This window comes from Macrotis lagotis, chromosome X, assembly GCF_037893015.1.
Source record: "Macrotis lagotis isolate mMagLag1 chromosome X, bilby.v1.9.chrom.fasta, whole genome shotgun sequence".
NCBI classification, from domain to species: domain Eukaryota; kingdom Metazoa; phylum Chordata; class Mammalia; order Peramelemorphia; family Peramelidae; genus Macrotis; species Macrotis lagotis.
In genome coordinates, this window is record NC_133666.1 from 127,201,878 (window position 1) to 127,219,168 (window position 17,291).

Here is a 17,291-nt window from a genome sequence, read left to right on the forward strand (position 1 = left end):
GAAAAATCTTACTTTGTTACATGGTTAGTGTCTCAATCATCTTGTGGAAAACCCCCAATCTTACTATGTATGTATATATAAATGATGTAATGACTTGCTTCTTTGGGGGAATATGGGGTAGCTAGATGCCATAGTGAATAGAGAGCCAGAGCTGGAGTCAGGAAGACTCATCTCCCTGAGTTCAAATTTGATTTCAGATACTCATTAGCTGTATAATCCTGAGCAAGTCACTTAACCCCATTTGACTGTTATCTCATCTGTAAAATGAGCTAGAGAAGGAAATGGCAAACCAATCCAGTGTCTTTACTAAAAAAAAAAAAAACCCAAATGGGGTCACAGAGACTTGTCACAAGTCTATGAAAAAATTGAAAAAAAATGAGTAGTGTATATGTCATCCAGTAGTAAAACTTGTAGTGTAGGATATAGCTGGAAGATTATATGTGATTACTTAAAATAATCCTCAAATCACTCAGTGTTGGGAAAACAGAAGTATACCATCTAATTTATAAGCTTGTTTTTGGTTTAGGATTGGACCAAGATATTGGTTTTTTTTCTCACCATAAATGTGCATTCATTTTTAAAAATGTAAGGTGTACAGCTACTTTGGGGAGAACTTATAGCAAAGGAACCAGATTTAGCATTCTCCCTCCCCACTTTTTTAGGTTAGTTTGTGCTCTAATTTCTAGTGACCTCTTTTAGGTAAAGAACTAGAATGGTTGTCATTAATTGCAATTGGTCATGATGGACTTCAAAGTTTGTGAGGGAGATATTTTTGTAGTTTTTAACTTGAAAAGGCAATCCTAAGAAGTCCTTTTTTTTTTTTGTGAGCAACCTGGGATGTTTTCCAGGAAAGCCTTTGTGAATCACCGTATCTTAGCTAAGACAGTTTACATAATCACGCTGCTTCATTAAACAGACTTTTTTCTGGAGGAGTCAGCCTTTCTCTGGAAAACATTTAAGGGCTTCACTCAATGGGACCAATCTAGTGAGGGGTTTTACTGTATTGGCTACATGGTTTTCTTTTCACTTTTGTATTTCTAGTTCCTTAAACAGTGTGTTACACATAGTATGTACTTGACAAGAATTTGCTGTGGAAGAAGCTTATATTTCTGTATTGTTTGCATAATTCTTCATCATGTATTATCTTATTTTATTCTCAGAACAATTTTTTGAAGCATGTGTTGCTGTTAACCTCTGAGGCTCAGAAGTTAAATGATTGCCCAGGGGTTGCATAGCTATTAAATGTCTGAGAAAAGATTCATACCCATATCTCCTCACTCTATGAATCTCTCTACACAACTTCTGGCTACCAAGAAGGGAGAGGGGTCCTGATTTGGAGTCAGGAGATGTAGATTTGAATGCTGTCTTTTGTCCTTAGGAGCTTTGTGACTTTGTAGAAGCCACTTTACATTTCTTTAGTCTTAAGTTTTCCCATCTATCAAATTGGGATATTACTTGGCCACTTATATTTTTATAAACCTTAAAAGTATAGAAATGTGAGTCTCCTCTATCTCAGCAGTTTTCCACCCTCTGTTCCAAATTAGCTAGTTACAAATAGTCATTTTGTTAAAACTTGCACATAGATAGAATGCCAGGTAGATTGAAGGGAAGGAGGGTGGACCCTTTGGTTTGCCTGGATCTTTGCTAAGTAAATATGTACTTTGAACTTATGTTCTAAAGAAGTACTGCATTGATATTAATTGATGATACTGAGTTTTAGCATTTTAAACCAGAATATTGATCCTGTTTCTGGTAAGATAAAATTGAATTCTTCTCTCTTTCAGTAAGTTCTTATAATTTATGACCCAGGTTATGATATTAAGTTTTTAAGACTTTTGTTAGGTCATGGCTGAATTTATGCTTTTTGTATCGTTAAATCGTTAAATAATCAGTCAGTCAGTCATTAAACATTATTAATTACTAGACCCTGTGCTAAGTCCTTCAAATGCAAAAAAAGGCAAAAGACAGGCCCTGTTCTCGGGGAGCTCTTAATGTAATTGTCTGTTACGTAGATCATATTGGAGGGGAGACGATGGAGTCACCATTAGTAGAATGTGCTCTTTGAGTTATTTTCTCTGATATAGACCTTCTCAAAAGTACCCCTTGTATTTCTTCTTTGAAACCATAGACCATTTGAAAAATGATCTGTTACTATGAGACAAATTTTAAAGATCCTCTTTGGGGATTGAACTCATAAAACCTTGGTTGACTTGATCAGTTTAGTATTTGAACCAATAGATCTATTACTGGGTAATCAGATGTACAACTTCCTTTATGAATTCTATAGAATAGTACATAGAAAAATGTGAGTCACCACTCTTCCTGTCATGTGGTTTTCATAATGGTTCTGGAGAGGAAGTTGTATATACTTCTTCTTCTTCCCTGACACTTAGCTGAATGACTGGTTCTCTAGGCTGCATTGAAGGTCAGAGACTGAACTTGTGCAGTAATTCACAAGTGAAACTAGGGAGTTGTCAAAAGTGCTTTTTGCTCCTGGGCTTCTCCAACCTAGCTCGCCCTCCCCACCCAAAGGAGAGTTTGAACTTTGAAGTTGCCTCATTTTGTAGTGTTGGTACTCTGAGTTTCCTTATGGAAGTTATTCCTTTTGAAGATTTAAATCACAGCAACTTGGAGAGAAGCTGAATGAAAGTGTTAAATGCAAACTTTGGACTTTGGATCAGGAGGCCTAGGTTTAGTCTTGCCTGTGCCACTAACTATATTTTCTTAGGCTAGTCACTTGACCTCTGTAGTCCCAACTCCTTTATTTTCAGATAGGGAAACTGAAACTTGTAGCATTAATGACTTGTCTCCAATTTTGTGGCTAGTTAATGGTATAGCTGAGACTAGAACACAAATTTCCACCATTGAATCCAACCCATGAATACTTAGCATGTGTTGTAGACCATCCTTAATATGTTAGACTGTCTCCTGAATGATAGTGGAAAACAAAATAAATTGTTATCTAGATCAGGGGCTTTATTTCTTTTTAAGTTTTTGCAAGGCAAATGGGGTTAAGTGGCTTGCCCAAGGCCACACAGCTAGATAATTATTAAGTGTCTGAGACCGGATTTGAACCCAGGTACTCCTGACTCCAAGGCTGATGCTTTATCCACTACGCCACCTAGCCGCCCCAGATCAGGGGCTCTTGACCTGGGATGTACAGATTTCTAAGGGTTTTATGGATTTCATTTTTTTTGAGGGAGTGTCTGAATTTGTATAGGGGAAAAATAGCATTTATTTCAATATGATTGATTTCCTCTGAAATCTTGGTATTATAATTTTATGCAGCATTATTCTGGGAAGGTCTTTTGGCTTCACCAAACTGTCCATGAAGGACCCTATGATATAGAGGAGACTAAGAAGCTTCGATTTGGGGGCAAGTAGGATGCTCAGTGTATAGAGCAACAGACCTATCTCAGAGACTGGATGCTTATAAGCTGGACAGGTCACTTAACCCTGAATGTCTTGTGGTGAAGGTTGGGGTGGGGGGGAGAACCTCTGATTTGAAGCAGCCTTTTAAGGTAATACTTAAGCAGAATCTCCAATGGCAGACTTGGAGTCTTTCCAGCCAGGTGAACCTAGAATGGAGCATCAGAATATCACTCCCATTTTTCTTGGAAAAGCAACTGAGGTTTAACTTGTAAGGGACATGTTAATAACTCTTGAAATCCACTGTTCTTTTCATTTGTTAATAAAAGCCCATTTGGAGTGTTTAAGTCAATCTTCTGTATAGGAAGAATTTTTAAAAAGAAATCTAAGGGGTGGCTAGGTGGCGCAGTGGATAGAGCACTGGCCCTGGAGTCAGGAGTACCTGAGTTCAAATGCAGCCTCAGACACTTAATAATTACCTAGCTGTGTGGCCTTGGGCAAGCCACTTAACCCCATTGCCTTGCAAAAAACTAAAAAAAAAAAAAAGAAATCTAAGGCTGTCAGGTCTTCTCCCAAATTTGGTGCCAACATCTGCTGCTGCAATCGAATCTCTGAGACAAGATGGGTGAAATTTGGAGACAATATATTGGGCTGTGTTGGGTGCCTGGTGACTAAGGTTGCATGTAATCTCAGTTGGAGTATTGTGGCCATCCATGATCCCTTCAGTGACCTCAATTATACATGGTTCATATGTTTCATTATGATTCTTCCCATGGCAAGTTCAAGGACACATACTATCAAGCCTAAGAATGGAAGGCTGGTGATCAATGGAATAGTCATTACCATCTTCTAGGAGTGAGATCCCACCAGTATTAAATAGGAAGATATTGCAGAGTCCACTGGTGTCTTTATCACCCTGGAATAGACCAGAATCTACTTGAAAGGTAGAGCTAAGAGGATCACTATCTCTGCTACCTCTATGTTCATGATGGGAACAAACCATGAGGAAAAAGATAATAATTGTCAGTGATACCTTCTGCCCTACCAACTGCTTGACCTCTTTGGCCAAGGTCAATCATGACAACTTTTGCATTGTGGGAAGACTCATGACCACAGTCATAACATTACTGCAACCCAGAAGAGAGTCATGACCCTCTGTCAAGCTGTGATTGTGATGGATGTGTTATTTCCAAAAACATCAACTGTGTTTCTTTCCCTTGGTGTTGCTATGACTGTGGGCAAGGTTATACCAAAACTGAATGGGAAGCTCACAGTCATGACCTTCTGTCTTCCTGTTCCTGGTATATCTATTGTGGATCTGACATGATGCGTGAAGAAACCTGTCAGATAATGATGAAATCAAGAAAGTGGTGAAGCATCAGAAGGACCCTTAAGAACATCTTGGGCTACACCGAGAAAATTCATATATGTTTGATGTCGTCAAGTTCATTTCCTGGTATGACAGTGAGTATGGTTATAGCAATAGGGTATTAGATGTCATGGTCCACATTGTCTCCTAGGATTAAAATAGAAAACCATGGATCCTTGTTTCCAGCCAAAAAGATCCTAATCCCTCTCCCTATACTGGGAATCCCATGCACTATTCACATTCTTACCCCAAAATGGCCCTTTAGTAAGGGAGAGAAACAGAGTCCCATATTCTATATCATCAATAAAGCCACCATATTCATTGCTTTCTTGCTTAAAAAATATCAGGGATATAAAATCATTTAATCTCGACCCCCCCCCAATTCCCTTTTCCCCCCTTTTACAGTCTAAAACTTCAAATAATCCTAGAGAGGTGAAGAGTGAGAAAATAGCAAGGAGATTATGTAAAAGGCTTAGATAATTGAAAATACTTCATACTCTAAAATACTTTGCTCCCCAGAGAACTTGATCAAAAAGGTTTCTATAGGATCAAAAGTCCTTCTCAAAATATGTGTAACTGTTAAATAACTATCCATTGTGGGACTTTGACTTAAAACCATTCACTTTCTGAATCATGTTAAAATCATAAGAGCAGAATGAATACATTTCCCACACCCATTTTAGAGAGGGTCCATTGAATTTTTAACATAGACTTTTGAATTGCAATACGGAGGGCTGGCTTCCTAGCCCCTTGAATTATGTATGTGTTTACCCATACTGATTTTGCCAAGCCACCAGACCCCAGATTCTACCCTCAGTTTCTTCTGGTTTCTCAGTTCTCTCTTTTAAATTATCTGGGTTATGTTTAGATATAAGACCACAGAATCATAGAATTTACTTCATTATTTTAAAGATTGAGGAAATAGATCTAAATGATGTGACAGGATTTTCGTGATTATTCTTTGGGAGAAATGCAACATGGTAGAGTGAGGAAAATGGGGAAACCTGGGTTCTAATCCTGTCTCTGTTTACCAACTAACCTAGGGACTTGAAGGTTCCCTTCTTTAGAAAAAGAATTTGAACTAGATGCTTTCTAAGGTTTATTTTCAGCTATGTTCTGATTTTTTTTTTTGATAGTAACTTTCATGTTGCTTTTATCACTGTTAATGTTTCAAAAAAAAATGAATGAATTGGAAGTTTCCAGATTGAGATATTATTGTTTCATGGTAGACTGGTATAAATAACATGATCTCCTGTAGGTTATTGATCTCCAGGGTTTGAGAAACACCTAGTAATTATCCTTATCAAGTCTTGAGCAGGCTGCTCAAAGTAGGCTTTATTTTAGCCTGGATCTTTAGTTAAATTCAGTAGTAGGAAAGCTGCTTGAGGGCAAGAGCAGTTCATTTTTGTATTCCCAGCACATAGGCATAATGACTTGCACATAATTTGTATTAAATACATAAGTAGATCCTTACTGAGTGAAATCCAAACTGAATTTATTATTGGTTGTGAGGGTAAAACTATGAAACCAGAAGACAGACTTCTGGCTGGTTTGATCACTTTAAGCAACTTAGAATTAGAATGATATTTTATAGTCTCATTATGACAAATTTTTTATTCTTTATCAACCAGACAGTGGAAGAGAACTGGCTTTACAATAATTGTTCCTCAGATATGTATAGCTTTTTTCCCCTTCATCTTTCATTCCTTTTTATTTTATTGGAATGTTTAATCCATTATTAAAGTTTTGAAAGTTAGATTTATATTTTGCTCCATTTATCTTTTTTTAAACATTCATTTTTTTTAACAATTTAAGTTTCAAATTCTCTTCCTTCTCTCTTTCTTCCCTCCTCTTGGAAATGAACAATTTTTTAAAATTTAATATTTTTCTTTTTAATATTTTATTTTTCCAACAGCATGTAAAAGTTTTTAATATTTGCTTTTAAAAGAAATGAAAATGACTTTCTGAAGAAGCTGAAAACCAGAAAGTAGAGATACTGCTTGGGGAGTTGGTGGAGGGGTAAAGAAGAGCTATTCTTTGCATGAGACCAGCCAGTGAAAAAGCTGTAGGGGAGAGAGCTTCTTGTCTCACAGGATAGAACCATCCTTGAAAGGGTGTGGTGACTGAGGGTAGGAGAGGCTAGCTCATGAAAGGATTTTATATTTGATCCTGAATTCACTGGAGTTTATTGAGCTAGGGATGTGTTTTGAATGATGTGGTCAGAACTTTAGGAAGGTCATTTTGACAGATGCATGGAAGAAAGACTGGAATGAAGAGACACCTATGGGCACCTAGACACTTATGAGACCACCCAGAAGGCTACTGTATTAGTTTTGGCTTAAGGGGAATAAAGGGTTTCACCAGGGTGGTGGTAGTTTCATAGTAGAGAAGGGTAAGTGTACAAGAGTTGTTAAAAAGGTAAAATCAATAATACTTGGCCTCAGATTGTATCTGAGAGATTGACTTAGAAGTTAGGATGGCATCTAGGTTTCTAGCATGGGTGACTGAGAGGATGGTGGTGTTCTCCACTATAACAGGGAAATTTAGAAGGGGAGAGGGTTTGGAGGAAAAGATGAGTTCTATTTTGGGCATGTTTAATTTAAGACATTCAGTTTGAGATGTCTAATGGGCAGCTGAAGATGTGAGACTGGACATCACAAAGAAAAGTTGGGTCTGGATATGATTTGAAAATCATCAGCATAGCAGTAACCATGGGAGCTGTTGAGATCTCTTAAGTGAAATAGTATAGAAGGAAAAGAGGAAACTTTCATGGTTAGCATGCATGATCTGGATGAAGAATCTAACAAAGGAGATTGAGGAGAGGTCAGATAATAGGAGAACCAGGAAAAAAAGGAGGGTGGTGTCCTGAAAATCCAGAGGAAAAGTGCATCAGGAGAAGGTGTGATCGAGTGTTGGAAGCAGCAGAGATTAAGGGTAAGGATTGAGAAGAGCCACTGGATTGAGATCATTAGTAACTTTTGAGAGCAGTCTCAGTTGATGAGGATGGAAACCAACTATAGAGCATTAAGAAGAGAGTGAAAGGAGAGAAGTAATGGGAGTCCTCATGTCAGGAGATAGATGTGATAAGAGGGGAAGAATGAAGTATTTTGAGTAAGGGGAAACAGAATTTTTCTGAGGAATGTAGAAATTGACAGCAGTATATATTAATCTTAATAAGTTCTCAAAAACTTATAAATAAAAGCCTCCCCCTGCCCCCCTTAAAAGAAAGGTTACATGTCTTACTGAACAAAGGGAAAGGAGACCAAGGCTAAATAACATGTTTCTGAAAGTCTGTGATAGATCTGCATGTGATCTATTTCACTGGCTCAAGGTCAGAGCTTATTATACCCAGGAATAAGGAGAATACAGTCATATGTATTTTAAACTCTTGTAAGGTTTCATTCAAGCCAAGTGGATTGGAATGAGATAGCTTTTGTCCTTTTCAGAGTGGGGTCCTTAAAGCTGTCAACATCAAGTCTTGTTTTGACCTAGATCAGGAGAATTCTTTTGCATAATCATGGTATTTATACACTGGATGGGATCAGATCATGAAGATAATGAAGGACTGACCTGGGACAAAAATTCTTGTTTTCTGACTCTGCCTTGTTTGCCTCTGTAAGTGAAAATTTGAGGCAAACTTAAAATGGGGACCAGGTAAATTTGTGAGTGATAGTAGATTTAAATTAGGAAAGAGAGTAGGGGGTGGAGATGAATGTGATGTGAAATGGCAGAGCAATTTTACAATTTTTCCTCTTGTACCTGATTCTCATAGTAAAACAGTGATAGAAATGGTTTGTTCATAGGCTGAGGTTGTCAGTTCATTTTATTTCCTCACTTTCTCTTTAGTGCCTTGCCTTTTTGGAGCAAGATAACCTTGTCTACCTTTTGTGTTGCCTTATTTGATAAGTCTCTTTGGCAACTATTGGATATTAATTAACTTGGAACTCATTTAAACAGTTTTTAAGTTTGATTCTATCCAGAAACTGTTTGGAGAACAACTGCAAAGTTAGTGGTATTTACATATATAACCTATAGACAGAGATGAATCTATCACTTCAACATAGACCTAAAAATAGTTGCCCATTTTGTAAATGAAATTATTGCTGGTGGAGGACAGGACCTGAATTCAAATTTGGTCTCAGACACTTAAAAATTACCTGTGTGACTTCGGGCAAGTCAGTTTAACCTCATTGCCTTGCAAAAAACAAAACACCAGATTCTTGCTGAAATTGTCAGAGTACCATACTCATAAAAATGGAGCTAAACTTTCTCATGAAATTGGCCTTCCAGGTGTAGTGACTGATGTAGCCTTAACATTTGATTATGGAGAGCCATATAAAATTTTTCTAAGAAACTACATAGTTTGCAGTTAAAGAAGCATTTTGCATTGCATTTCCTTGTCTGGATTTAAAAATTTCTTTCCTTTCCTTTCCTTCTTGGAAGGAAGATTGTTTTTCTGTGTAAAACTTGTACATAATCTATGTAAAACACTGAGTGTCACTTCATTTTAACTTGTTAGTCTATATTTACAAAAGGTTCGCCTTTATTTTAGTATTAAAGTACAGACTATAGTAACTTGTATTTGTTTTATGTTCCAATTCTTTTTTAAAAAATTAATTTGGCTTGGATTTTTTTTTATTATTTTTAAATTTTTTTACCCCCAGCTATATGCAAAGGCAAGTTTTAACATTTACTTCTAAAACCTTGAGTTTCAAATTCTCTCCCCTTCCTCCTATCTCACTCCCCCCCATTGAAAAAAGCAAGTTACTTGGTATAGGTTAAAAATATGTAGCTATGAAACACATTACTACAATAGTCACCTTGTAAAAGTAAACATACCCCCCCCCCCCCAAAGAAAGAGAAATCTCAAGAAAAATAAAGAGGAAAAAATAAAGTATGGTTCAGTCTGATTCAGACATCAGTTCTTATTTGGGATGGATAGCATTCTTTAGTCCATCAGAAATATTGCTTCAGTGTCCCCCCCCCCCCCAGTTGCTATTACTAGCTGTATTTGCCTCCATTCTATTTCTCCCAACCCCCATTTAATCTATTCTCTCTCCTTTCACCCTTCTCCCAGTCTTCCCTCTCTTCTATCACATATACCCCCCATCCCTTTCCTTACCTATTTTCCCTCTAGTAAGATAAGATTTCTGTACCCAATTGAGTGTATTTATTATTTCCTCTCTGAGCCACTTCCGATGAGAGTGAAGGCTCACTCACACCCCCTCACCTTTTCCCCTCCTCCACTCCATTGGAAAAGCTTTTTCTTGCCTCTTTTATGTGAAATATCTTAGCCCATTCTACCTCTTCTTTATCTCCCAGTACATTCCTTTCTTGCCCATTAACTCCATCTTTATAATATATTATACTTTCAGATTCAACTCCCTTCTGTTGTCTATATATGCTCTAAATGCCCTAATGAGTTTCCAGTATTATTTTCCTATGCAGGTATACAAGCAGTTCAACATCATTAAATTCTTCATAATTAGCCTTTCCCTTCTACCCTCTCAATGCTTCACCTGAGTCTTGTACTTGAAGATCAGATTTTTCTCTTCAGCTCTGGTCATTTCATCCGGAAAGTTTTGAAAGTCCCCGTTTCATTGAATGTCCATCTTATCCCCTGAATGAGTATGTTAGGTTTTGTTGGGTAGTTGATTTCTTGGTTGTAAACCAAGCTCTTTTGCCTTCTGTAATAACATATTCCAGCCTTATGAGCCCTTAATGTAGAATCTGCTAAATCCTGACTAGCTCTATGATATTTGAATTGTTTCTTTCTGGCTGCTTGTAATATTTATTCCTTGAGAGTTATGAAATTTGGCTATAATATTCCTGGCAGTTTTCATTTTGGGATCTCTCAGAAGGTGATTGGTGGAGCCCCTCAATTTCTATTTTTACCCTCTGCTTCTAGGATATCAGGATGATTTTCCTGGATAATTTGGAAAGATGAAATCTAGGGTCTTTTTTTTGGACATGACTTTCAGGTAGTAAAATAATTTTTTTTTTTAGGTTTTTGCAAGGCAAATGGGGTTAAGTGGCTTGCCCAAGGCCACACAGCTAGGTAATTATTGAGTGTCTGAGTCCAGATTTGAACTCCAGGGTTGGTGCTCTATCCACTGCGCCAACTAGCTGCCCCAGTACAATAATTTTTAAATTTATCTCTTTGGATCTGTTTTTCAGATTAATTGTTTTTCCAATGAGATATTTCACATATTCTAGTTTTTCATTCCTTTATTTTATTGTTTCTTGATTTCTTATAAAGTCATCAGCTTCTTTTAGCTCCATTCCACATTTGAAGTAATTATTTTCTACAGAGAGCTTTTTTATCTCCTTTTCCATCCAGCCAGTTCTGCTCTGTAATTCTGGTTCTTCTCATTGGCCTTTTGAATTGCTTTTTTTTATTTGACCCAAACTGATCTTTAAGATGTTATTTTCTTCATTTTTTTTTTGTAATTCCTTCCCAAGCTGCTAACTTGGTTTGCATGATTAGCTTTGACCTTTTTATCTTCTGAATGTGTATTTTGATCCTCAAAAGGATAAAAGTAATTATGACTTGATTTTAACTCTTTGTTAAGTTGGGGCTCTGCTTCCAGGATGGACGCAGGGCACACTGTCCCAAGCTTTTGAGGATTTTTGCCGCTTTTTCAGGGATACCCCCCACAGGACCTCAATTCCTCCAAGATCTTAGGAGAGAATCTGACCGCTCTCCTGTGCTCTGGTCTGTGGATGACCACAATCACACCCCTTAGCCCTCACACTGTGAGGAAGGTCCCTGCTCTGCTTTGGCAGTAAAACTCCTTTTCCTGAAACTTGAGTCCCAGATTTTCACCTGTAGCTGAGTATGGGTAAAGCAACAGAGTCCTGCCTCAGAGATAGGAAAGAGACCTTTGCAGTCTCCCCTGACCCCCTTATTGACTGTGGTGCTCTGACCACATACCTGTTCCTGGTCCCTGGCGGGGGGGGGGGGGGTCTATGTTGGACTGGGCTCCTCTCTCCTCCTGGTGTAGCAGTTTTCCTGTTGCCTTTCCCAATTGTCCTTGGCAATCCTTGGGCTGAGAGGTCTGAAAACCACCCCTGCTGCCAAGGACCCAGGTGCCCCCAAGCCTGTTTCTAAATGGTTGAAGCTGGTTTGCTGTAGCCCTTTCTGACCCTGATATAACTTTCCTTTGGATCTTCCAAGTTGTCTTGGGCTGGAAAATTGTTTCACTCAGTCTTTTTGGTGGGTTGTACCACTCTAGAATATTGGTTAGAATCATTATTCAAAGGTATTTGGAGTAGTCGAAGGGAGAGTTTGTGGGAATTCCTGCCTTTACTCTTCCATCTTGAATCTATATGTCCAAATTCTTGCCTTTTCCCATGGTTCTGTGTCCTGATTTACTCAGAGGAATGAAATGAATTTTATGGTGAATAAGTGTGAGTTCTCACCTTCCTCCCATTATGAAGTCATGATTACCTTTTCATGTGATTTTTCTTTTGATTGAAATAGAGCTAATTAAGTTGAAGGTTATTAAAATATACTTTTTTGGGGGTAAATAAGCCCTACAATTATGGTACACGGTGTGAACTTATGTTATTGGACTAAATGAATTAATCCTTATGGGTCAAGGCTCCTTTTAGTTAAAATGTTTTAACTTCTCTAACTTTGAAATATGTGATAACTGTTAAATCATTAACCCTATGTCTACTTACTGTGATTGATAAGAGAAAGTAGATGAAGCAATCAGTTTGAACCTTAATTTCTCCATCTGTAAAATGGTTATTTTTATCTAGGAAGAAGTTTCCAGTCAATATTCTTAAATCAAACTGACTTACAATGTATGCATAACTTTTTTTCTTTCTCTCCCACAGAGTTGGTGTTTTGGAAGAGTCTTTCACCTGCCTAGGTATCTTATTGGCCATTCTCTTCTTTCCCTTTGGACTTATCTGCTGTTTTGCTTTGAGAAGGCAAAAATGCCCTAACTGTGGAGTAGTTTATCTTTAAATGGAACAACACAATCCAGCTTTCCTATCCCCACTTTTCTTTTTTCTAATGTAAATGTCTTGTATAATAGCTTTATTTGATCAAATATCAGAACTGTTTTGTAAGGTGTGATGGGATAGCCAATGTTTCATGGGCTTGCAGAATATGGGAAAAAAAGCAAACTTGCTTTCAAAGTTGATGACAATTCTGATATAAAAACACTGCTTTTTTTTGCAGTTTTCACTTTGCAAATTGAGAAATGCTGTTTTTATAAATGAGGTTCATACTATTTTAACTGGTCCTGCTTAATTTGATGTTTGCACATTGTCACCTCTGTATATTTTTAAAAAATAAAGTTAACTCACCTCAACTCTGACTTCAATCATTATCTTGAAATTAAGTGCAGAGCATCATGGTAAAACTCATATGTGACTAGAATGTTGGACAAGTTTTGTTATGAACAGTGAATTTGTAAATTCCTTTATTTCTAAAATATATGTAATTCTAAAAACTACCTTTGAGTAAGTTAATTCTATTTATTCCAAAAACAGCCTACTGACAACTTTTATTTTAAATATGTGTGTGTATGTGTGTGTGTGTCTATATATATATATACATATATATATATATATATATGTATATATATATATAGAGAGAGAGAGAGAGAGAGTTTGCTATATCTTCTGGAACACATGAATTATGCTTTTTATACACTGTAATTTTGGATAGACCTGTTATTTCACAAGCTATATCACTGGTACTCTAAGAAGCCTTAATCTCACTGTGTGGATGAGAAATGGCAGGTAGGATTTGAACTTAATTCATATTCAGAATTTTTTTTTAATGTAGTAACTCAAATTAACTGAACAAAACTAAATGTTTCAATTGATTTTTTTTATTAAACTGCAATATTTTGAAATTTATCTAGCATATAACTTCACTCAAAATATAACTACAGATTTTTAAAATCCAAACAGAGCAGATTCCTCACAACATCCTTGTGAGGTAGGTAGGTAGTTAAGGTGACAGACAGACATAGGTATTACTCTACTAAGGACAGCAGTAGACTGGAAAACAGCAAGTTCACTACCTCAGTCTTCTAAGATTTGTTGTAGGCCCAGGGAAACAAAATCTTATCTCATTCCCTTTGCCCACCTGCTTGGCCTGTAAAGAACAATTAAACTTAGAGATTTAAAGGTAAATCTGTTTCTTAAATGCCCCGAATGAATATTTTTCAGTTACCATGAAGCCTCAATAGTTATTACACTTGGTGTTACTTATTTGTGGGATAGTCAGTTAACCTGTGTATTTAAGAGAACTACTCAAGGAAGAACAAAAATCTTCCATTCCAGGATAACATACCAGAGATCCTAATAATGTAATGTTAACAAATTTAAACATGAAGTTCTTCTGTTTGAATACAATAGTACTCAATAGTACAGCAGAGAGACAAGACTAGCTATTGTAAGAACTTAACTATCCTGAAGAAGCTTTATGTATATAAGCTTTTCTCTAATAGTAGCTAGGTTCCCAGAGCTACAGGATCTTACAAGCTGTTAAGAGGAGAATGACTTTTCATAAACACATACAGAAGACTGGGATAGCTGATCCACAATTGAAATTTTTTACACATCTTTGCATTTGACCTCTAATAACTGAGCTTAAGAAAAAGGTTACATTTGTGCACTCTAAATTTATGTTTATATAACCTGGAATAAAAATAGGGACACAAATTGGCTTAAATGTGAACATAAATTTCATGCAGGCAATAGATTAAATTTAAATGGTTGTATTCTTGATACTATCTGTTTCTCTCCCTCCCTCTCACCCCCCCCCCACTCACAAGGGGAGTATGTTATTCCACAATAGCCCTGGGACACTTCATTGGCTTTGAGAAAGTTTGGCTGTTTAACCTGTTGAATTTCAGATAAAACTAAATGAAATGGCATTTAAAAAAATTTTTTTTTTAAGGGGCAGAGAGAAAAGGGGGGGGGTGAAATGGCATCTGATTAGCTTTCAGAGGCATAGCATTCTGGAGGTCCTAATTATTATCTCAGATGATTCAGTTAACACCCAATACAACAAGATAATCTCATTATTGAAGGTTGACCAAAGCAGTAATCTATTAATAAATGCTATTTGGGGCAAGCATATCACTCCCTTTTAAAGATGGAGAAACCTGTATTCATACCTCAAAGTAAATTCATGGTGTGAGACCCAGTAGAATAAAAAGATAGATCATTTAACGAATGCCTAAATTTAGAAGTCAAACTGGCCATTGTTTTGCATCTCATCATAGCTTTATTTAACATGGTATAATACAAGGATCCTGACATGCATCCTACATTGTACTCTATAATTTTATTTGTGAATTTGGAAGTACAACTTAATATTCAATAGTTTTTACAAGTTATTTCTTAGGAAGAAAAGTTCTAAAAATTTTTTGTGTGATGAGTATGATTTCTCCCAAGATATTGAGTATGTCTATTAGGGAAGGGAGAAAGATTCCCTTGTACAGTTCTGCACTTGGGGTTTGTATATTTTCATTTTAAAAAATAAAAATGTAAGTTAAAAAAAACTAACAAACTTTACAATTTGAAATGGTATCTAAGTCAGCACAGGTAACTTATGATTTATGCTTGATGCAAATCCATGAAATATGAAATATTACAGTGCATGTTTAACCTTAAAGCAAAAGAATCATTTTTGCACCTGGTGGATGTAGAGAGCATGAAAGTAAAGATAACTGCTTATTTCTATAAAAGTAAGCATTTAAAAAATAGAATGCTATAACCCCCAAGAAAATCACTGGAACAGTTTATTTGGTTTGCTGAATAGATGAGCAAGAAAACATTTAAGTTATTAATTGTGATTATTACAATATATATTATATTCACTTAAAGACACTCAAATCTTATGAGCAATTATGATTTCCTTAATTTAACAGATTCATTGAAAACTGGAAAAACTTTTGTCATGTTTCCATTCCTATACAATGAAAGCAGATGTTAAACAAGATAATCATAATATTGAACATGTAGTTTACATGAGGAATAATGATGGGTATTAATTTCTTGATTCATTCATCGAATTACTGGTGCTGACCTGTCATTTGTCACTGTTGGTCGGAGTTTCACAGTAGCAAAAGGATTTTCTCCACTGCAAACCAAGAACAAAAAAGAATAGCCAGTTACTGAAGAAAAGCTTCAGAGATATTTGACTGCCAAATCTGAACTGGTATCTTAAATTTTAAGAAATTACATTTCTAACTCCCTTCTAACTTTCAGTACATTCTGCTTGTAAAAAGAATGAAAACAGAAATGCCACATCCTATCACATCTTACGATAAACTTAATTTTAACCACCCCAGTGAAACCAGTTTATATCAATACCAAGATTAAATTATTCATTCATTCATTCATTCATTCATTCATTTATTTATTTGGCAAGGCAAATGGGGTTAAATAAATGGCTTGACCAAGGCCACACAGCTAGGTAATTATTAAGTGTCTGAGACCGGATTTGAACTCCAGGGTTGGTGCTCTATCCACTGCGCCAACTAGCTGCCCCAAGATTAAATTATTTTGACAGAACTGAAACCTTTTTCTTTGAGGATCACATGAAGATGCCATCCTGGAAGAAACTTCAGATAGATTTCACTAAGGGGCAAATTGTGGCACAGAAAGACCAAGAGAGTTCTGAACCATTGTTCATTGATCAGATAGCAGTGGGTAATCAAAAAGAAACAGCTAGTTGATTTTAGCTTACCCCATCAGATTTTGTTCCTTACATCAGAATCTTTTTACATATTCTATTATGCTAGCAAGCTAATGAAACTATACACATACCTTAGGCCAGGATGACAATAATAGCCAATATTTTATATGGCACTTTAGTAGGATTTGCAAAGCATTTAGTATTAGCTAATTTAATGGAACATAATTAAATTTTTATTTTTACTTTTTAACAAAAATTTTTTCCCTACTTCCTCCCTGCATTAGTTTTGCCAAAAGCTATGACTCATTCTATATCTTGAGTTCACTATGAGAAACTTTAAAAAAATACTCATTTCTAGATTAGTGATTTAATCATTCTATAGAATTATATATGTGGAAATTCCAGTACAGACCAGCAGTTGTAAATAAGGGTTCTTAACTTGTGTGTGTTATGGACCCCATGTTTAACTGGTGAAGCCAATGGGACCCTTTCTCAGAATGTTTTTAAATAACCAAAATAAAATATTCAGTTCTACAGAAATCCATTCATTAAAATATTAAAAAGATTTGCTTGGGGATAATGAAGTTAAGCCACTGGCTCATAGTCAGTAGATGTCAGAGGCAAGATTTGAATCTTGATATTCGTGACTCTAATTGTAATCTGAGGAGGCTGCTTCAAGTTCTGCTGACTATTTAAAGCTATGCCAGTCTTTTAATTCTTCTGGTTCTTAAGTTTATTTGTAAAAAGTGAGATTTGGATTAGAAGGATTTCATTCCTTTTAGTGAAATCTATTTTGATAATAAAATAGGCTCATTAAATGACTTCACTGCAGTTAGACATCAGAAATATCTGACGAGGGACTGGGATTTGGGTTTTTCC

General features: G+C 36.3%; 2 protein-coding genes across 2 annotated transcripts in view; one reads left to right on the plus strand and one right to left on the minus strand.

The window, feature by feature from the left end:
• Positions 1–13,268, plus strand: part of BRI3 (brain protein I3) — a 40,572-nt gene extending 27,304 nt beyond the window's left edge. The window contains exon 3 of the mRNA XM_074207118.1: positions 12,584–13,268. Coding sequence (XP_074063219.1) covers positions 12,584–12,716 — 133 coding nt within the window. The 3' untranslated portion in view covers positions 12,717–13,268. The remainder of the gene's footprint in view (positions 1–12,583) is intronic.
• Positions 13,269–14,818: 1,550 nt separating this feature from the next.
• BAIAP2L1 (BAR/IMD domain containing adaptor protein 2 like 1) overlaps positions 14,819–17,291 on the minus strand; it is a 131,724-nt gene continuing 129,251 nt past the window's right edge. The window contains exon 14 of the mRNA XM_074207113.1: positions 14,819–15,854. Coding sequence (XP_074063214.1) covers positions 15,779–15,854 — 76 coding nt within the window. The 3' untranslated portion in view covers positions 14,819–15,778. The remainder of the gene's footprint in view (positions 15,855–17,291) is intronic.